At 37.5% G+C, this 22,916-nt stretch overlaps 1 protein-coding gene across 2 annotated transcripts in view; it reads left to right on the top strand.

Moving 5' to 3' along the window:
- Positions 1-22,916, top strand: part of JAM2 (junctional adhesion molecule 2) — a 63,922-nt gene that overhangs the window by 32,086 nt on the left and 8,920 nt on the right. For both annotated transcript variants that reach the window (XR_013757216.1, XM_079100326.1), the window contains exons 2-7: positions 2,398-2,463; positions 8,855-8,962; positions 10,716-10,868; positions 15,569-15,771; positions 18,984-19,083; positions 22,449-22,556. Coding sequence is in view for 1 of the 2 variants with exons in the window: in XM_079100326.1 (XP_078956452.1) it covers positions 2,398-2,463; positions 8,855-8,962; positions 10,716-10,868; positions 15,569-15,771; positions 18,984-19,083; positions 22,449-22,556 (738 nt within the window). In the remaining variant the exon portion in view is untranslated. The remainder of the gene's footprint in view (positions 1-2,397; positions 2,464-8,854; positions 8,963-10,715; positions 10,869-15,568; positions 15,772-18,983; positions 19,084-22,448; positions 22,557-22,916) is intronic.

Here is a 22,916-nt window from a genome sequence, read left to right as displayed (position 1 = left end):
TTACATGTGGATGTACAAACAGATAAATAAATCAAAGAAAAGATGCCTTTTCTGTTAGTCGGCTTTTCTTCAGTGTGACCAAACTATCTGACAAGAACAATGTAAAGGAGTTTATTTTGGTTCATGGTTCCAAAGGTTCAGTCTATGATTGGCCAAGTCCATTGCTCAGGGCTGGAGAGGAAGCAGAGTGTGGTGGAGGGAATTTGCTCTGGTCATGGTGACCCGGAAGCAGAGAGAGAGAGACAGAGGGAAGGAACTGCGGGAAGATGAACAATACTTCCAGGGCATGCTCCAGGGACCCACATTTTCCAGCCATGCCCCATCTTCCTACAGTTACCACGCAGGTAGTCCATTCAAACTCTGATTGGATCGATTAGGTGACAGTGCTTACAATTTCATCATTTCACCTCTGAATATTCCTGCAATAATGCAGGACCTCTTATAGGATACCTCACATCCAAACCATAACACCGTCTAGTATGAAAGATTTTTTTTCTCCTTCCCAGAAGTATAATGAATTATCTTTCATTTTTGTGAAATTCTGATTTTATAGGAACTTTCAAAGTCTTTGAACTCATAGTTCTCTGCTGTCCTTTAGTATATTTGTTTATTTCTATGACTGGTTTTTCAAACAAACCTAACTAAGTTCAGAGCAGTGGTTCTTCACCAGGAGTGATTTCCATAGCCCTCCCTCAGAGGACATTTATTTACCAATGTCTGGAGACATTTTTAGTTGTTATGATTTGGAGATGGGTGGTACTCCTGGCATCTAGTGGGTAGAAGCTTGGGATGTTGCACAACATCCTATAGTGCACCAGACAATCTCCTACAACAAAGGATGATCAAACACCAACGGTCAGTAGTGTCAATACTGAGAAACGCTAGTGTGGAGCCTACCCTCTGGGAATCCTTTGGTGTCCTGCTTACCTGATCACAGCCTCTTAGCTTCCACCTTCCTGTTGTGCTTCAGAGTCAGTTCTTTGCCTTCTTTATAACCAATTTCTCAGCCTATCCTGCCTCCTTTAGACCAATGTACCTTTCCACTTGGCATCTTTGTTAATTGGCAGTTCTTGTTCATAGTTCAGCTTGAGAGAGACAGGGTGTGGTACAAGTATAATAAAGTAATTAACCATGGGTGCAGACTGGCTGAGTTGAAACTCCAGTTCCACCATTTACTACTCATATAACCTTGGTTAAGTTTCTTATTCTCTCTGTGCTTCAGTTTTCACACTTGAAAAAAAAAATGTGGATAAAAACTACCCTGCTGCAGATAATTCCTGTGAGAGTTAAGTAAATTAATACTTGTAAAGCACTTGGGATGTTGCCTGACATCTAAGTACTTAATTAATGTTACTATTATTTTTCTTTCTAAAGAGCCTGCCAAGATTCACGTTCTCCAGTCTACTTATTCTTCTCTACCCCAAGTCTGTGGAGCAGATATATTTCAGTCACAATAGTTTCTTGTAAATGTTTTCCTAACCTATTTTTAAAAATATTACTTTAATAGTCAGGGTTTTAATGTCACAAGGCATTAAAAGGTTTCTCTCTCTCTAGTTTTGGCTATCTGCATCCCTTCCTTGGAGCAAAGAGCACTTACAAAGGAGAGGGTAAAGAGAAAAAGGACAAATATTTCAAAACATCATCCTGGGTGATGCACAGTTCTTAGTCCATAGATGGGAACTGATGAAAGGGTGGAGGCATCATGGACAGCACCTAAGATTCTGGCCAGAGTGATCATGCAGATTGTGGAGGCTTTCACTGTAATGAGGGAACCACTGTTCTGAACTTAGGCTTATTTGAAGAACCAGTCTTAGAAATAACATTTGGACTCAAATTGATGAGTTCACTTTTTGCCCATGAATTTGTGGTGCACATAAGAAATGGAGATGCAGATATCCAGCAGAAACATGGGAGGAGGGCTCCAGGGGAAGAGAGACTGAAGCTGGAGATATGGGTATAGGTATTAACAGTAGAGTCGATGAGCAGATAAAAGATTATATGCAAAGGGATAGTTGAGTTAGAAAAGTGGTTTCTAAATGCATGGATGAATGCATTGGGTGGGTGGACATTGGTTGCATATTAAGATAAATTAAGGACGTAAGGACCTAAGCTCTTGTTTTCAGTGGGGCTGATGAGAGTGGCTTGTATGTGGAGGGCATGAATACATCCACAGGTTCAGCTTTGGGAAATGCTTGAAGTCCAAAACCACAATAAAGAAATGGAAGTGACATGTATAGCTTGATTTTCCTATTTTGATATTTAAAAAAACTTTATGTTATGAATTGTATAAATCTATCCCCCAATCTAGGCCATTGTTCTTGAAATGGCATCCCCTTCAAACGTTTGAAAACCAGTTTTTATAGTATTTTAATTATCATCTCTGTTCTAACTTTTCAGATCATAAGGCTTATGGATTATCTGCCCCAAAAGACCACCAAGTCGTCACAGCCATAGAGTACCAAGGTACGGTTCCTTGCTGATTCTTACAGCTGTATTGTTTGAATGACTCATGAGGGTGACATGTAATGTTTTTATATTTGTTGGTATCTTCTGCCTCACCCACACTAATTCTTTTGCTTGAAATACTCCATGCATTTCCACATTTATAGCTCTTTCTCCACCTCCTCAGTAAAAATTCTGGATAATCAATAAAGCCAGATGTACATAGAAGGTCTCCTATTAGACCTGTAAATTTTCTGTGACAAAATCTATTTTGCAAAACAGAGAGATCCTAAGAAAAATTTTAACCAGCTGAAGATGGTTAATGGAAGTTAATCCTTCAAATCCCAACTAAATATTTAAGATGACATTAATGTAGTCTATTTTGAGGTGTCATTTTCTTATTTATCATAGCTTCTTAAAAATATTTATAAGCAGGGGGATTAGTATGTATTTTGTCACAGTTAAAAAATACTTAAAAAACTAATAATTTCCCCCCAAATAGTATATAAAAGCTTTTATAAGTTTATGTTAGATATTGACCATCCTTTTCTTTTACCTTAGGATACAAGGAATAATACAAAAAAAAAAAAAAAAAAAACCAGAATAATTAGTATTTCTCTGTTTTAAAAAATATTTTTGGCCTTAAATGGACACAATACCTTTATTTATTTTTATGTGGTGCTGAGAATCGAACCCAGTACCTCACACGTGCGAAGCAAGCACTCTAACACTAAGTCACAACCCCAACCCTAATTAGTGTTTCTTAAATGCAATACCTGTTTAAGCCAGAGATGTAAACACTTAAAACACTGGTCCCAAACACCTACTTTCTTGTCTTCAGGAGAGTGTTCATTCCTGGAGTTGGAGACAGTTTGAAGGAAAGGGTCAAAGATGAGAGAAGAGACCTGGGTCCTGGGGGAATGAAATGAGTTCACGTTCTCGGGTGCTTACCATAGTGCCTCACACATGCACGTTATACGCGCTTGTCAAGTAAAAATGTTACAAGAATCAATCCGTTATTCAAAAACAACAACCCACTTAGTAACAAGTCACTTAAATAATTATTTAAGCTAATTAAGTCCTTCTAATTTCCAGTGTTTTATATTACTAAGCTAATAAAACACACTTTATTGTGGTTAGTTTTAAATAAGGAGAGGTGGGAAGAGGAAATAACTTAGACTACCGAGTACTTGCAGAAAGATAAATAAGCTGAGTAAGATGCCAAAAAGGAGCCTGGAAAGGCCAAAAGAGTGAGCACAGTGAGAGAGGAAAAATGGAGCAGCATGTCCCTGAGGGACAAAGGAAGTGAAGTTCATTTCTGCTACTTCTCACTTTCCTGGGTCCAGCTGGACGCAGTGGCTGTACTTCCCTGCCCTCGGGCCCAATGCCATGTACTCATCATTACTTTAAAAAATTTCGTTGCAGAAAACTCACATAACCTAAAATCCATTATTTAAAACTGAACAATTCAGTGGCATTTCGTATATTCACATTGTTGTGCAATGTCACCTCTACCTAGTTCCAGAATATTTCCAACACTCCAAAATGAAACCCTGTACCCATTTACATTACTTTTTAATGCATGCTTTATTTTTAATATAAAAAATTCTTCCATAATTTATTGCAATCAAATGTTAGTTTCAGGGCTGTGGGTGTAGCTCAGTGGTAGAGCGCATGCTTAGCGGGGTGAGGCCCTAGGTTCAACCCCCAGCACCAAAAGAAAAAAAAAGTTAGTCTCACTCCTAAAAAAGTATCTTCTATTTTCTTGTTTTCCCTCTTTTCCTTTTAATTAAGAATTGCATTTTAATTCTATTTTATATGTGCTCCGATTATTCCAATTTGGCTCTTTGTAATGCAAAAATAAATTCTATCTTCTTCCACATTTTAAAATATTTTATACAGTAACTCAATTTTACTTAAGGCCTGTAATATTTTGTGGTTTGTATGTTTGCATATATCTGTCCTACCCATTTTTTTCAGTTATTTTAAGTCTCATCTTTCTAAAGTGAATTCAAAAAATGTGAATTAATTCTTTCTTTTCAATGTAGCGGTTCTGTATCTCTTTCCATGGCAATGCTAAAAGCAGAAAGAACCTGAAATCAGGGCAGGTCTGTCAGGCTTGTAAATTATGTGTGTAGCCTGGTATAGAGGGTATCCAACCCTGAAAGCTATTAATCAGAGTTTAACAGCAAGCATGTCTTCCCAGAAGTAATTTCTGCTAATTTGTCAGAACTACTTTGGTAGTATCAATTCTCTTTTTGTGCTATGTAGGATTTTGATATTTTTCAAACATGAGCACAGAGAATAAACTCAAAAGATAATAGTAAAGAACTTTAGAAAAATTAAAATTCATAATTCTTATTCCTACAAATAATTATTTTGCTACATGTTGCTAATTTTTTAAATAAACATTTATCTTTTCTTAATCTAAATGAAACAGGTGTTTGGCAACGAAATAACCTCCTTAGTAGAGAAATTTGGCACATTTTTCCTTTTTAATATGTCTTGTGTTGAAAAGTATGATTTATGTTGATTTTTTTTTTTTTTTTTTTTGCTGTACAGTGGTACAGTGGTAACATTTTATTCAAATCTGAGTGATTTGTGATGATATAAAGTGTGGGTTTCTATCATGGCAAGCTTGCAATTACATTTAAAGAGAAGTTCCCCACGTGTGAAAATTATAATGACCATTTATGAACTATGTACTATGCACCCAGTATATAAATCCATTATCTCATTTAATCTTTACAACAACTTTGTGATATGAGTACTAATGTTTTTATTTATTTTGTAGTTTTTGAGATATGGATATAATGTTTCAAAAAAGTTAAGTAATTTTCTCATTATTGTATACCTACCATATGGCAAAAGTTTAATTCCAGAACCTGTGCTGTAAAGTACTGTGGTATGTCACAATAACCCTGAAGCAGAATACAGAAAATTGTGCTGGGCTTGAGTATTGAATGTTGGCTAAAGAGAAAAAGGAGATTCCATAAGATTTAGCTTGGCTTCTTATCTTCAGAAGTTGGCCCCGTGATTCCAGTATTTCTACTGTCTGTATTCATTATTCTGGAGTTGCCATAACAAAAATACTACAACCAAGGTGACTTAAAATAACAGAAATGTATTCCCTCTAGGTTCTAGAGACTAGAAATCAAGATCAAGGTATTGGCATGGTACCCTAAGGTGAAGGCCCTGGCTGTTCCCTGGACCTATCGCATTATAGATTCCCTCCATCTTCTAAATCTTTGATCAAATGTCACCTTGTGAAAGAGGTGAATTCTGTACTCTGTTTTTAAAAATTGCATCCTTGTCCCAGGTACTCCCAAACCTCCCCAACTCTGCTGTACTCTCTTATGTCCACAGCATCTCGTCACATCCAACATGCTGTAGAATTCACTATTTTTTTTTAATTATTGTAAACAAATGGGATACATGTTGTTTCTCTGTACATGGAATAAAGGCATATCATTTGTGTAATCATAAATTTGCATAGGGTAATGTTGTTTGATTCATTCTGTTATTTTTCCCTTCCCCCCACCCCTCCCATTCCGCTTTTCCCTCTATACAGTCCTTCCTCCATTCTTGCCCCCCTCCCGAACCCTAACCCTAACCCTAACACTAACCCCTCCCACCCCCCATTATGTGTCATCATCCACTTATCAGAGAGATCATTCGACCTTTGTTTTTTTTGAGATTGGCTTATCTCACTTAGCATGATATTCTCCAATTTCATCAATTTGCCTGTAAATGCCATAATTTTATAATTCTTTATGGTGGAGTAATATTCCATTGTATATATATACCACAGTTTCTTTATCCATTCATCAATTGAAGGGCATCTAGGTTGGTTCCACAATCTGGCTATTGTGAATTGAGCAGCTATGAACATTGATGTGGCTGTATTACTGTAGTATGCTGATTTTAAGTCTTTTTGGTATAGGCCGAGGAGTGGGATAGCTGGGTCAAATGGTGGTTCCATTCGAAGTTTTCTAAGGAATCTCCACCCTGCTTTCCAGAGTGGCTGCACTAATTTGCAGCCCCACCAGCAATGTATGAGTGTACCTATTTCCCCATATCCTCGCCATAGAATTCATTTTTATAATGTTGTTTTGACCTGACTTCCTCTGCTAGGTTGTAATATCCCAAAGGACAGAGAGTCATTGCTCTGTTCACTGATAAAGCTCAAAAAGCAATGCTGAGCACATAGTAAGTATTCAACATATTTTGGGCAAACTGGATAGACCCATTCTCTACATTTTATATGGCCAGTGAGAGAAAGGCTGGGCTAAAGATACTGGACTTAGGAAAATCCTTGGTGATATTTTCTAATATAATATCAATAGATGTTTTCCCATAGAGCAATGAGAATATAGGATACGAATTAGGAAGAATTCACCAAAATGCATGTGTTTGTGTATATGTGTGTGTTTGTAGGTCTATTTAAATATAGGAAACAATGTGATTGAGTGCAAAATGATTCCTGTGACATAGGAGTAAGACAGGAGAATGGACAAAAAAAAAAAAAAAAAAAAGAGTGTGGGTGTATGTTTAATAGCTGGAAAACCAACAAACTACGGGAAGGAAACCTATCTGAAACTCAAGACTCCGGAAGGTCACCACCCATTCTCCTTAATCAACAGAGCAGAGCTGTGTTTCCTCAGACAGGTCCCTCAGCACACATTTGTCTTTGTAGCACAGTTGTAAACACCTCTGTAAAATCACATCTCTTTGTGATGTAAAACCTGTTTTAGAAACTTGAGGCATCCTTGAAAACAACTTTTGATTTTTTTCTTCCTTGTCTTTCTTTTTCTCTGCCCTATTTTCTATTTCCTTTTATTCTATTTCTGTATTTCTAGCAATGAGTATAACTAAAAAAAAAATTGGAAACTACATATAACAGAAGGAAAAAAATCATAATTCTATCACACAGAAATCACTACTGGGTTATAATTTTCATATCTATGCTTACAGGCTTTTTGTCCATATCTGTGCACATTTTTAATAAAACTTGGGATAATATTGTTAATGACATTAGATTTGTTTAACATTAAACTCAGAGATATAGAAAGGATTTTAACATAATTTTTCTCGTAATCAGAGATACTGTGCTTTTAATATGCCTTGTGGGAGAAAAAACTCCCAGAAATATGAAGCTGGCATTCTAGAGAGCTTTGCTGGAATATACTTAGAAGATGTGTAACTGAAGGTTTCTTTTTGGCAACCTGAAGCAGTGTGCAGACCAGCATTGGGTTTCCCTGCCCTCAATCAGTCAAAGGAGGTGGCTTCTTCAGAGGTTCCAGGAATTGCTTAAAGATGCAACTGCAGTAAATTTCCTGGAATAAAGTGAATTTAACAACACTGGGGTAGTTAAACTTAATGTCAAGATTAAATCTTTTAACAATTTATCTGACTGAGGCAAGGTTATAGGCAGCCATTTTGGGGAAGGAATCAACAATTTATTAGAGGGCCATTTAGGTTTATATTAATGTAATTTGTGGAGAAGATTGACACAAGGGATCTGATTGAGACTGGCTGAAACAGTGGCCCACTTCATGCTTTGAACAGAGCCCTTACTGCTCTGCCCCTGTGCCTTATTTTTAAAAATGGACATGTTTCTTTCTCTGGGACAGGAGTTCCCTGTGTTTCTTCTTTGCTAGCAAAGTAATATAACGTGGTTTTCCTTTTTCTCAAAACCATGCCCTCATTGTTGGATTGGCATATGGGACAAGGGCCAAGCTTTCGGTAATACAGCCTGTTGGGGGAACTTCTTTGGGTTTCCCCAGCACAGCCTAGGCTGGACTAAGTGCCTTTCTTAGGCATTATGTGCAGCATGCCCTCCTCCTACCAGCTTCCTGATACTCATCAATGTCGGACTGAAATGACTTTATCTTGTTTGTTTCTTCTACCAGACTGTAGATTCCTTGAAGACTGAGACTGGGGATAAGTTGATGAATAATTAATCAGAGCTGCTATTTGTTAAGTGCTTACTATGTTTGGGTCTGAGTACTTTGCATATATTATTTCACTTGAAGATTCACAACTCTATAAGGTACTGTCCCATTTTACCAATGGAAACTCAGGCTCAATAACTAGGAAAAGCAGGATAATGTCAAATAGTTATGTGGAAGAGCTGTAATGCTTCCAATTCATCTCTGGGCTAAACTAATAGGATACCCATTAATAATAAGAAATATAATAATAATAATAATAATAATAATATAATTATTACATAATTATAATATATTATAATTAGCCCAAAGAATGAATTAGCCCAAAGAATGAATGAATGAATGAATGAGTAAATAGAATGTAAAGTCACAATTTAAGGATGTTTAAAAATTTGTTAATTAAGTAAAATATAAATTCATAGGGATACTTAAAAAACCGGTGTTTTTGTTGTTGGTCCTAGAGGTTATTTTAGCCTGCAAAAACCCAAAGAAGACCATTTCCTCCAGATTAGAGTGGAAGAAACTGGGGCGGAGCGTCTCCTTCGTCTACTATCAACAGGCTCTCCAAGGTAAGAAGCTGTGGCCTTGATGAGGCCAGATCAAGAGAACGCCAAGTACATCCCAGATCCTTTAAATCACAAATGGGAACAGGACATGACTGATTACTGAAAACGTGTTTGTGCAAGTGTGAAATGAGACCAACAGTGTCTGAGACCCAAAACACAACAGCTCCAAAAACAGAGGGCAGGAGAGAATTCCAGTGAAGGCGAATTCCAGTGCGTCCCTTCATTTCTCAGCTCAATCCTAGAAGATACAGAATGCAATTGTTCTTGCCCAGTAGATTAAGAAAGGAAGAAAAAGTGGTGTGGCCCTGGGATAGAGGGGTCGCTGCTCAGTAATAACCCTCACCCTTTCCTTACGTTCCTCTGGAAAGTAAGGCCACCACTGAGAAGCCTAGAAAGTTGGGACTATGAATGGGTAATTACAACCATTAGCAAGTGCTTTTAATTTGTTTTACATTTCTTTCTACTCTGTTCTGTTGAATATGTAATGTACTTTTAACTAAAAGTGGGATTACTATGTATGAAATGCTATGATGTTAATTTGCTTCAAAAGTATCCAGTGGTTAAGGGTACACATGAAGATGGGCCATTCATTGATTACAGTTAAATCTGAGCCATGGGTACACTGAGGGTCATTTTCCTCAATTCTGTACTTTTGCATATGCTTGAGTTTTTCCAATATAAATGTTTTTAAAGTTGGAAATACAATTTAACAAGAATAATAAACCATGTTATTATTTTAAAATGTTATGTATTCCCTTAATTTTAAAGAATTAAACGGAAGGCTGTGGTTCAGTTCAGCGGTAGAGCCCTTGCCTAGCATGAGTAAGGTCCTAGGTTTGATCCCCCAGCCCCGGGGGGTGGGGGTGGGTAAGAAAGGTAGAAAGGAAGAAAAAAAGAGAGAGAAAAAGTAATTAAGTGGACAAATGTTGAAAGTTCATAAAAAATTTAAAATATCCCCTCTAGCTAGTCACAATTGTGCATACCTGTAATCCCCGCTACTCTGGAGGCTGAGCCAGGAGGACTGCAAACATAAAAAGGACTCGATATGTGGCTTAGTGTAGAGAATTCCTGGATTCAATCCCCAGCACCAATAAACAAACAAACAAATAGTCTCTTCTGAGTCCTCTCTGTCAAGATTAAGACTATAGGTCCCAAAATGTTGACTTCTGTGTAGCTGTCTTCACTTGAATTTTCTATAGTTCTCTGGTTCTATCATGTGGGCTACCATACATACAGTCACTGTTCTGACCAATTAAACCAGGTTCTCTGGTGTTTTTTTGAAAACAGTAATACTTCTACAAGGTACTATAAAGGGGATGAGATTGGTATTTGGGTTAAATTCTTTAAAATATAGGAATGTCAAATTAAAAATTTTTTTGAACAATCTAAGAAAAAGAAGGCTTTTTTTTTTTTGGTAGTACTAGGGATTGAACCCAGGGGTTCTATCACTGAGCCACATGCTCAGCCCTGTTTGTTTAATCTTGAGACAGGATCTTGATAAGTTGCCCAGGTTGGGTCTCAAACTTGGGTTTCTCCTCAGCCTTCTGAGGAGCAGGAACTGCAGGAATGTGCCACCACACCAAGTTAAATAAAGGAATTTAAAGGAACACTTTGCATGTATAATTTTTAAGGTTTAAAATTGAACTTATTTGTAGGAAAATGAGTGTTTTAGTTGTTGAATGAAATGACTTAAGGAAGATGTTGCACAGAAAGTTACTTGCATTGTTACTAACATTATTGTCTTCATTTTCTACAGGTGATTTTAAAGATCGAGCTGAGATGATAGATTTCAGTATACGGATCAAAAATGTTACAAGAAGTGATGCTGGGAAATATCGTTGTGAAGTTAGTGCCCCGTCTGAGCAAGGCCAAAACCTGGAAGAGGATACAGTTACTCTAGAAGTTCTAGGTAATATGCGTGCGTGCGTGTGTGCCTGCGTGCGTGCGTGTGGCCATGGCCACCTACCTCCATCCTCATTTCTCCAGCTCTGGAAGCAATGACACTGACCCATGAACACATCAACATTCACTGGGAGTCACACTAAAGTTACAGCATCCACAAGCACCACCTTTCCAGCAAGGTGGTCTGGGCTGTTTGTTCCTATTATCTTATTTGCTGCTGAAATTTTACTATTATTAACTCATTTATCACAGAAAGTCTCTTGGTTTAATAAAGATAATTCCTAAAGGTTCCACTCTGCACATGAGAGCACATTTCCCATGATTTTTTCAATAGCTTACAGTATTTGTGCTATTTCTGTTACCATCTAAAGTGATATCACATGAGATGATGGAAAAATAACAGAACAAACAAAAAAAAAGTAGATTAAGGGAAAAATTGGAAGTTGTTTGGTAAAGGAACAGAATTAGCTTTTATTTTGCAGCTAATATATAGTAGGTCCTTTCATGTATGTAATTTTACTTAATCTTCACTGACAACCTGATTTTAAAAGATGAGAAAATAGATGTTAAATGACTGCCCCAGTGTCACATAGCTAAAGAAACATCTGGACCAGGATTTGGATTCAGATGGGGTTAACTCTATAGTCAGGATGGTTAATTAGTGGTGCACATTATTAGCTCATGACAGTAGTTGGTAGAGGAACAGATCTCTTATCCGTCATTGGTGTTAGCATAAGCTACCAAGTAAAGGAAATGAAATAGCTCCTTTTGCTTTTTTTTATGTTGTTCAGGCTCCTCCTGAAATACTAGTGATGTGCAAGTAAAGAGAAAATTTAATTCAGAAAACCTTGCAGCAGATTCAGCCTGTGTATTCATTTTCTACTGCTGTGTAACAAATTATCTCAAACTCAGCAACTCAAAGGAACACTCATTTTTTTTTTAGCTCATAGTTCTATAGATCAGAAGTCCAGCAACAGGGCTGGGTTCTACTCAGGATTATCAAAAAACTGAAATCAAAGTGTTACGTGGGCTTAATTCCTGGCTTGAAGCTCTGAGAAAAATCTATGTCCATACTCATGGTTGGTGTTAGCTAATTGTATTTCCTCGTGGTATAAGCTGAGATTCCCTTCCATGCTGGTAATAAGCTGGGTGCTTCACTCGATTTGTAAGGCCACCTATATTCCTTGCCACTTGGTCCCTTTCATCTTCAATGCAACAAAAGCATGTTGTATCCTTCTTTTTTTTTTTTTTTTTTAAATACTTAATAGATATTAAAATAAGTGGTACATTTCCTCATTGCTGAAGCCAAATATGCCTTTTGTAATCAAAGTAATTTTATATCATGCAAAAAGTTGTTTTTGTTATAATCATTAAGTATAGATGGTATTTTAAGACAACTTTAGATGGATTTCAAAAGGCCTAGGCTCAAAGAAAAAGTAAAATTTATTTAAGTGTTATAGCTATACTGTATGCTGCTGGCACACTCATATTCACAGTTTTATAAAGTGAAAAAAGCTAAACTTTTAAAGTCAACTCTGAAATAGATACATTTTCTTTAATACATTCACTAAGTTAGGTCTGTTCTTCTAAGATGGGAGGAAAGACAGAAAGAAAAATATTTTTAAAGAACAAACTCAACATGTCAGCAGCAAATTCAGTTAACCTAAGTTGGAAACCAGCGTTCCCGGTAATTGAAGTACAAAGTCAGTTCTCTAGTTGAGCCTAAACATTAAGAATATAAATTGAGAGCATACTGTGTAGTGATTTATTAACAAATAAATTTTAAAAATAGAATTCTCAAATTTTGATTTAAGAACGCAATTTTGATCTAGTCAATAAAATATATTCAGAGACATCAAAAGTAAGTAGCACTAACATCTAGGGTTATTTACCAGAACTGTGAAAATACAGCACTGAGGTACAGGTGTCTCTCTAAAATCCCGTTGGGTGGAATGCTGAGGAACAACACTGTCTGTCAGGCACCAGAAGCACCAGTTTCAGGTTCAGTTTCAATTCCAAGAAATAGAGTTGCTGTTCTGAGAAGTTCTTATTTGGGGAGATGGAGAATTCTCAGACTCATGACTTGTAAGTAGTGGTACCATAACAAAAACCTAGAGATACCACCAAATCAATCCCAGCTAAGGTGGTGGTCCCATGTATTCATGGTGGTACACCAGCCAGTAAACCAGCACTTCTGACCACATAACAAGTGTTGAGATAATACACTTTGGAGAAAAAAAGAACAATAATCTTTAAGCAAACAACTATACTGTAATTTAACTTAACTTCATAATTAACTAAAGAATATTTGCTTCACAGTCCCTTGTTGTATCCTTCTTTTTCTTTATATCTCCGGCTTTCCCTTATATAAGTAGGCAGAGAAAGCTCTCTGACTTTCAAGGGCTTATATGATTAGGTCAAAGCCATCTATGAAATCTCCCTATCTTGGGATCAGAAACTTGGGACCTTAGTTACATCTCCAGAATCCCTCCACAGTAGAACTACATGAGGGTTTGACTAAATAACTAAGAGAATGTGCATGTACCCCCAAAGAAAGGAATCCTGGGGGACCATCTTAGAATTCTCCTACATCAGATAGTTCTGAGTTTTCTGGGATTTGGGGGTCACCTAATAAAATCTGCTTTACTTTCCAAGTTCCAGAGATCAGAATAACCTTACTTCCAGGAGCTGGTATTTTCTAACTTGGTCAATTATAGATAGAATAGGATTTTGGTTGCATACCAGGCCTGAAAAAATGTCATCATATTGTTATGGGGCGCAACTTAAGAACAGACGGATCACCACTGAGAAGTCCAAATTTGAGAATCTTTATTAAGCTGGCTGGCTGACTGTCTCACACAGTGCCCCAAAAAATGGCTATTGGGAGAACAGCCCCGACCACAGAGTTGTAGGGGTTCTTATACCAAAAATTACATTAATCATAAGTGTCTGTTGCTATGATTCGAAATTACACATTAACATCATGAGATCATTGAGAGAGGGGGAAGTGGGTCAAAATGACCCTTACCTGTTGGGGGCTGTGCCATGTTGGCAGCGCCAGGATGGCGCCTGATCACATCGGCAGCGAGGAGGTTAATAGACATAAACACACTCAGGTGATTTTCTCGTCCACGCACACAATGTATGCACATGTGTTCTGGAGCACTAATTGCCTGCTCAGAGCATCTCGCCTAATCTTTGCGTAAGAGGCGTGGCCCTGCTCTCCTCGTCCTGGAGGTGATATAAGCGTAGGCGGAGCGAGACAGAGACAGAGCAGCCATTAGAAGCAGCCAGAGGGCAAAACACGGACAGCAGCCATTAGCAGAAGAAAAGCAGTAGCAGAAGACACGCGGCGCGGCAGTAGCCAGAGAAGACATGCCACAGCAGCCATTAGCAAAAAAGCCAGAAGAAAGAACACAGCAGCGAGTAGGGGCAGCGGTGGAAGGCAGATGGCGAACGGAAAACTGAGACGCATCACTAGGGCACCTTGGGTGGACCTACCCTTAGTTCACAGGATGCAGGACTTTAAGGCGTAGCAAGTTTCTCTCTTAAGCAAAGTCTCTCTCTCTGATAAGCAAAGTCTCTCTCTCTCTCTCTCCTCTCAAAGCAAGTAAACCTCATTTTCCTCTATAAGTAAACAAGCAAGAAAGCAGTGTACTAAAGAGAAAGATAGAAGTGCCTCAGTTTCCACTCCACCACCCATAAGACCCGTGCAAGTTGTTGCTGCAGGCGGTGACAAATATCCATGGATTTTGGAACCGCAAAGAGCCAGCAACACTTACCTAGGTACAAACTAAAAAATGGTTACTAATATCCACACAATCACCGTTTACATAGTACATTACTTAAGAGCAAGAGGAATCAAAAAAGAGCAATTTTTCTTTACATAGGAATTATCATTCTGTATTGTTAAACATGTCACACTAAGTAACTGATGATGGGTATAGAGGCGAGGTGTTCCCATGGGAGAAGCTTATTTCCTACATAACGTGGAGTCTCAGAGCAAAATGGAGTCTGTTTAGTCATTTCCCTTAGAGTCTGGCCTATAACATTCTCATAGAGCCAGATCTGTCAACCCATCACAATATCTGACTTATTTTGAATACAGTTGTTAATAGACATTATATCACTGATGAGAAAATAGAAGAGATTATTTAACTAAAAAAGAATATTTACTGAATTAGATAATGCTTGTTTTTATGACAGATGAGCCCTGAACTCTGAGTGACTTAACAAAATTAAAATTTCCTTCTCACTGAAGTAAAGCCTAAATGTTTGGGAAAGAGGTGGTGGCATAGCCAATGACTACTTCATGAAATAATCAGACTCATTTGAATGTAGGTCTGGCATCTTCAATACATGGCTGTCCAAGGTCGACATGGATGTTGACAACTAGTTGGTAGTGGGAGGGGACAAGGGGAGGGACTCAATGGAGAATAATGCAGGGAGTTTTTATAGGTCAAGCCTGGAAATGGCTATATAACTTTTATCCACACTCCATTGCCCAGAACTCATGTATATGACCCTGTCTGGCAGCAAACAGGCTGGCAAATGTGCTCTACTGCTGTGCCCAAGAATAAAGGAGATGGGTCTGTTGAATAAATAGCCAGTCTCTATTATAAGAGCTTTGTAAGTACATTTTTACTGGCTATTAAAACCCATGTTCAGCTTTTATGTAACCAGTACTGTTTGACTTCCGTTATTCAGTGGCTCCAGCAGTTCCATCCTGTGAAGTACCCTCTTCTGCTCTGAGTGGAACTGTGGTAGAGCTACGATGTCAAGATAAGGAAGGGATTCCCGCTCCTGAATATACATGGTTTAAGGATGGTAACCGTTTACTGGAGAATCCAAAACTTGGCTCACAAAGCACCAACAGCTCATATACAATGAATACGAAATCTGGAACTCTGGTAAGGTCATTTCAAGTATTGACCTAATAACTGTCTGGCATCTGGATAAAAATATTATTAGAACTTAAGATGATGGAATGTGTTAGTCAGCCTTTTGTCGCTATGACCAAAATATCCAAAAAAAAGAAAAAAAGAAAAAAAAACTTAAAGGAGGAAAAGTTTATTTTGTTTCAGTTTCAGAGGTTTGGTACTTGGTTGGTGACTCCATTGCTCTGGGACCAAGGTGAAGCAAAACATCATGCTGGAAGGGCAGTAGTGGAGGAAAGCTGCTTAGCTTATGGTAGTCAAGAAATGGGGGCTGGGCGGGGGGCAAGGGAAAAGGAACTCTTCTAGGGCATTCCCCCAATTACCCACCTCCTCTAGCCACGCCCCCACCTGCCTACAGTTACCACCTGTCCATTCAAACTAGGATGGACTGATTAGATTATAGCTCTCACAATTCAATCACTTCACCTTCTGCACAGAAACTTTTGGGGGATACTTCATATGCAAACCATAACATGGGGAATAGAAGACTGATACCATTGCTTGCTAAGAGAAGAGAGAAGAGGGTAGCAGGGAAGATGATGGTGGTACCCGTACCAAAAAGTAATGGGAAGAATTACTATGTGAGATGAGAAGACCGTCCAGCGAACCAGGAAGCTGAACACACAAGATCTATGCCGGTGACCTGAGGCAGGCAAAGCCTACTTTCTGATGATAGATCCTGCACTTTTTTACAGCTGCCTTTCTGTTCTGGAAAATTACTAAGGGCAGTTACAATAAACAACACAGGGGCAATGAATTAAAGCTCACTTGGGTAAACCCTGACTCCAGCGCTAAGCCTGTAAAAACAGTGACCACAGTCAACCCATTAGATCATTAAACTTCTCCATGACTCTAGCTCATCAGCAGTGTCTCTGTGACTTAATTATCTATTACTTTAAATTTAGTCCCAGATTTTCTGATTGTTTCCTCCTTGAAAATATTCTAATCGAAGAACCTTTCTAGGGTTCCTAATGGAAAACCTCTAAGTAGGCCCTTTAAAGTTCATGACATTTAGAATAAAGAGAATTTTTACTTTTTTGTGTGGCTAGAAGTGGAAACAACGAAAGGTCATTGAGCCAGCTAAAGTGGCACACGTGGTGGTTCCAGCTACTCCGGAAGCTGAGGCAGGAGGATCTTAAGTTCGAGGCCATCTTGAACACCTGTCTCAAAATAAAATTAAAAAGTCTGGGGATGGGCTGGGGAGATAGCTCAGTTGGTAGAGTGCCTGCCTTGCAAGTACATAGGTCCTAGGTTCTAATCCCCACCACCGCCAAAAAAAAAAAAAAAAAAAAAAAAAAAAAGTCTGGGGTTGTGATTCAGTAGTAGAATGCTTGCCTAGCTTGTGCACAGCCCTCGATTTAATCTCCAGGTACCCACCCCACACACACAAAGTTAATGAACTTGAAATTTTTTCCAAACAAAATAACACTATATGTCAATTTTAAAATATCTGATCTGATTTCTAGCATCACAGGATCACTACAAGCACTAGTATCCAAAAAAAAAAAAAAAAAAAAAAAACTTAAAGGAGAAGTAATAATAACAATTTTGTGAATTTTTGAAAGGAGAGTGTGAAATCCTTTCATTCCTTCTACCTAGTAGCACACAAAAATATTTAAAACTTAAATCTTCTGATACATAATAAGGAAATTTGATGCAGTAACTAAATAATAAAGCATATCAGTAGAGGGGACCACACCTTGAATAAGGCTCTGCTTTGGCCCTTTTAGCAGTCAGCAGGTCCCAGCAATTTTACACTGAGAAATCGGGCAGAAAACCTGTCGTCACACTGTGCTAAATTTACTTTTCAAATTTGTTTTTTCTCAGAGCAGGTGATAAAAGCCCCAAGGCAAGTCTGAAATGATATAGATTCACTTTCCTCAAGGAGCCTCAACCCTTGAAATACCTTGAGGCCAAAGGAGTGCCCTGCCTTGAACTAGGATGGCTTCTTTTGTGAGAAACAAAGACTCCAGTGTATGAATGCCAATGACTTCCTTTCAGTTACCAATTATAATAGGCTGGAAGATCATTTTGGGTTTTAGTCTAACTTATTATTTATCCATTACCATGACCCTGAGTTTATGGTGAAGATTCTAAAATTATTCTGGCTTTCTGGGGAGGGAAGATGATTCCATAAAGTGAAAAGAAGCCAGGAAAGGCTTTCTGTCCCACCACGTTGAAGTATTCTGAAAAAAGAGGACAGAGGAAGTGGGTAAAGAAATGTGAAAAAGGAAAGGTTTTAACGGATCAAAGCTCTGGCTATCTTAGCAACACATGTTCCAGAAGGATCCAAGACAGTGGGGAGGTGCTCCTCAGAGGTTCCTGGCTCCCATGGCTGAGGTCAGCAATGACCTCTGCAGTAGCGTGTAGGACCAGGAGGGTAATGAAAGAACAATTCTGAGCACCCCACACCCTCTGTACAGGTCCTGGCAGGATCCTTCGAGGTGTTCAGGACAGAGTTCCTCCCCCTCCCCCTCCTTTTTTCTTTCTCCTCCTCACTCCTCCCTTGTCTTCCTTCCTTCCTGTCTGCTTTCATTCTTTCCAGAAATTATCCAAGGTTACAAACTCCAAATCATGAAGTCTATCATATCGAAGTCTTCAGTTGTCTTGGCAGGGAGTAGAAGGAGAAAGGTGTGAACTTTATCTTTACAGAATTTTCAAAAATTCTGGAATCGATAGAATTTATAATCCTGTAAACAGCACCATGAAGATTTCCTAGGCCCTGAGCTACTTCCTGGTGGTAACTTTGGCTCTTCATAGAAAATATTCATTATTTTCTGCTGCAGTGAATTTGCTTTTGAGTTAGAAAGTGCATAGAAGCCATCATTGGTAAGTGGTGCTTCCCAGGAATTAGAAATGCTACTACTGGATGCTGTAAACTTTTCAAAATGCCCACTGCCGTCCTAAACGTACTGCTTTCTTTGGATCACAAAAGAAAGAGCACAGAACCAAAACCAACTTCATATACACTTAAATCTTTTTCTGTCAAATTAAACAGGAGGTCTAGCTATTTACTCCTTGAAGTTATGGTAGATATTTTAAAACACAATAAAGATATAAAGTTCTGAATCATTAAAAAGGAAAGAGTAGCTTAATGATAAAATCCAAGGGACATGGTTGTTAGGAGCCTACTTAGAAATCTGTACTTTTGAAATATATATTTATTTTTTTCCTTCCACAAATAGCAATTTAACACTATTTCCAAGCTCGACAGTGGAGAATACTTCTGTGAAGCCCAAAATTCTGTTGGACATAGCAGGTGTCCTGGGAAACGCATGCAAGTAGGTAAGCTTGAGATATTGGAGGGGTAAATGGTTTGCAGTTACAGAGTGCAGTGTTCAGGGGTAGAAGGAGCAAGGGGTAAGAAAGGGTTGAGTGATTTGAAGGATAAATAGGTGGTAATGTTGAAAAAAATTAACTTGATATTACAAAGAAGCAGCAATGCTATTTTTAATCCATCTTCCAATCAAGCCAAGAATATTCAGCTTTATATTTAACAAATGTTTTAATTTTTCAAGTGTTTTTAAAATATGCTCTTCTGAGTAATCGTTCAAACAAAAGCTAAGTGTCTTGTAGACTGTAAATTGCTCTCGGTTCAGGAGTCTGTATGGGAGTTCCATTTTATAACTCTGCCACTACAAATCCTTTTAGGCAAGTTGTTAAATCTCTGTGCCTTAGTTCCCCAAAAATGGAAGTAGTAATATATCTTCCTCACAGCACTGCTATGAAGATTAAAATACTCCATGTTTGAAAGTGTTAGAACAGTAGTAGCACACTGTGAACATTATGTAAGTGTCAGTTATGTTTACAAGTTGTTGATAATTTTTTCAATACCCTGAAATACTAATTATATGTATGGCAGAGCAGTTGCTCTAAAAAGACATGTAGAATACTTGTGCATCTAGGTTGCTATAAAATATAACTGCCACACATATACTACATATCACAAAATAACGTTCTTAGAGTCCAATAAAATTAGCAATTAATATTTTCTAAGTTATATGAATTGTCAAGCATATTATTATTTTTAATTTAATTTTCAATATTTTGATTTAATTCTCACTTGTGGTGAGAACCAGTGTTTTGAATATTGTTGTGTGATGAAGGGATGTGCTATAAATGGCAGCCAGGGGTTGCAGTTCACTCAGGACAGCTGTACCCTAAAACAGAATACTGAGGGTGGGCCTGGTTGCAGGAACTGATCCTTAACTTCATGGAGTCAGAAATTCATTTTTTCAGTGCATGTAGATGACTGCAGATATGAGTGTGCAAATTTAAAATTTTGTTTCCCCAGTTATTATACATGATTTCTGTGCATCTTCTTTCTAGGTATAAGTTAGCTTAAATATTAAAATTAGTTTGTTTAATGCTCATTCACTGAGCCTAAGTGTTTCATGACTTTGGTTTGTTAATTTACATCTTTTGAAAAACATATAAATTCATGAATTCATTTTCTTGGTGTTCTTTGTGAAATACCACTGATATCTTATAATGAAAACCCAGAATCTGTTAACTCTCTTAAAGAAATTCTTTTTGAAGCATAGAAGTAAAATAAGACATGAATTTGCTGATCATTCCCAGGCTGCCTTTTTGTGCAGCCTCCTCCTTAGCCTTTTAACAGTTTGGTTCCTTTCAATTAGAATAATGACACCTTCCTTTTATGGTGGCTGCTTTCTTTTTCAAAGAAAGAATACAAAAATATTTTCATATTTATTGCTACATTTTCTCTTCACTGAGTTGTATGTTATCTTAAAGAAAAGAGCAACTGGTTGAAAACAGCTTATCTCTAACTTACTATTTTTCTATCTTCTATTCCATTGAAGAAAATAACATAAAATCCACTGTGTGATTTAGCACTCACAGGACAAGTCAGAGTTTGCTTTTAGGGTTAATCTTTCACTGATGTCAAATTCATCACAAACTATAAGTATAGGGTTTTTTTTTAAATCGAATGATAGCCCTTAGATTTGAACACTTTGTAGATGTCAAATTCATTGGTTACTACAAAAAAATAGTAGGCAGGCATGGTTTGGTTCTCAGGAATTCATTTAGCTATTGACTTAATTTTACCTAATTCTGATTACTGTGGATTTTTTGCCCTCCTTTCTCTTTTTCATTCAAGTAAATATATAGCAGAATCTCATTGACTTTGACCTCTCAATGGCCACCAAATATGAACTGAGTCTATACCAAGTAATAATTGATGTTTTCTACTCTGGTTAAATTAGCCTTTTGAAAGATTATCATGTTTCCTGTTTAAAAAAAAATTTAAAGGGCTTGGGGTATAGCTCAGTAGTACAGCACTTGCCTAGCATGCATGGGGTCTCTTGGATTTAAGTCCCAGCATTGGGGGGAAAAAGGAACTCTTTAGGGATCACTTCTTTAATAAATACATAGAAAGTATGAAAATAACAAGAATGTGGGTCATGAAATTCCTATAGTCAGGATGGAGAAATGTGACCTAATAATGTTAGGATGGATTTATACATCCTTGAATCACATATTCCAGGCATGCTGATAAATTGTGCTATATGAAGGAAGGTGTCTTACCAGTCTGTTACATAGATCTTTCCTTAACAAAGTCATGTTCATCATTTTATTAATGACTTGAATAAGGGTATCTTTGATACAATGTCCAGTTTGCAAGAGTATTAAACTTGGAAGTTTAATAATCTAATTATTGGGTAATAGAATCAATCCAGAAAAAAACTCATAGGTTTGTAACTTGGTAGTAATTCCAAACTTGAGTCCAAAAAAATCTACTTGTATTAGGGTAGAGAAGAGATAACATTTTATTAAAGGGAAAAGTGTGTTTACTTCATTGAGTAACAATTCAGTGGCATATATGTACATGGCCATGTGTGCAACACACACATACATACAACACAACCTGTATAAATTCAAGAAGGAAGGTCTTTCTGACAGTTTTGTAGAACAGCAGTTGGAAAATGTGCTCTTGGAGACTGAGTTTTTCATTATTTGTGAAATTGCACACAGGATGATACAGAAGAATTTAACATAAAGTTTGGGGCAGAGGAGCCACAGAATATTTCAACTCATCCAACTTCAAAGATTGTTTCCATTGTGTGCATGTATGAATATGTAACAACAAACCCCACCATTATGTACAATTATAATGCACCAATAAAAATATGGAAAAAAGATAGTTTCCAACCTGATATTTAACTCTAAGAATTATTACATTTCCAAATGAATGCAAAAGAATGCCAGGTATTTTCTTTCTTGATCACAGAACTTTTTAAAATTTAAGATACACAAATTTTAAGAAAAACAGCTCTGTCAATAGCACTTGCCTAGCATGCATAGTTTTGTGCTATGCCTTGGAATTGAGTTAGTTGAACAGGCTTCAAAGGTTGAAACTATGCTTTTTAGCATAGTGGCAATAGGGAGTTGTTGTTTTTTTTTATTTTTTTAATTGCAGATAGACACAATACCTTTATTTTATTATTTGTGTTTCTTTGTGTGTGGTGCTGAGGATCAAACCCAGAGCCTCATACATGCTAGGCAAGTGCTCTACCACTGAGCCACAACCCCAGCCCAAAGGGGAGTTTTTTGAGCCCTTTCATTGTAATGATGAAGTCTGTCCATCCATGTGATGTGAATTTACGCATGGTTTATTTCACTTCCAGATGATCTCAACATAAGTGGCATCATAGCAGCTGTAGTAGTTGTGACCTTAGTGATTTCTGTGTGTGGCCTTGGTGTGTGCTATGCTCAGAGAAAAGGATACTTTTCAAGTAAGTGAATTTCACTCTTCTTTGATATACAATTTCCTTTGGATATAGTCTTCTTATGAGATGCTATTTCTCCTAAAAAGTCCTAACAAGCTCTGGGGAATATTTTTCATTGATTTTCTGCTCTAAGAAGATGTTCAAGGTAATATGCAAGTGGGTTATGAAGCATCTGGGCAACCATATAGAAAAAAGACAGCTGCCTCATTGAAAAATTCTAAGCGACAGGGCAGGGGTTGTGACTCAGTGGTAGAGCGCTTGCCTAGCATGAGTGAGGTACTGGGTTCAATCCTCAACACCACATAAAATAAATGAATAAAATAAAGGTATTGTGTCCATCTACAATTAAAAAAATTTTTTTTAATA

Source organism: Sciurus vulgaris (genome assembly GCF_902686455.1).
Source record: "Sciurus vulgaris genome assembly, chromosome: 10".
In the NCBI taxonomy this organism is placed as follows: domain Eukaryota; kingdom Metazoa; phylum Chordata; class Mammalia; order Rodentia; family Sciuridae; genus Sciurus; species Sciurus vulgaris.
This window is presented reverse-complemented; position numbering and strand designations above follow the sequence as displayed.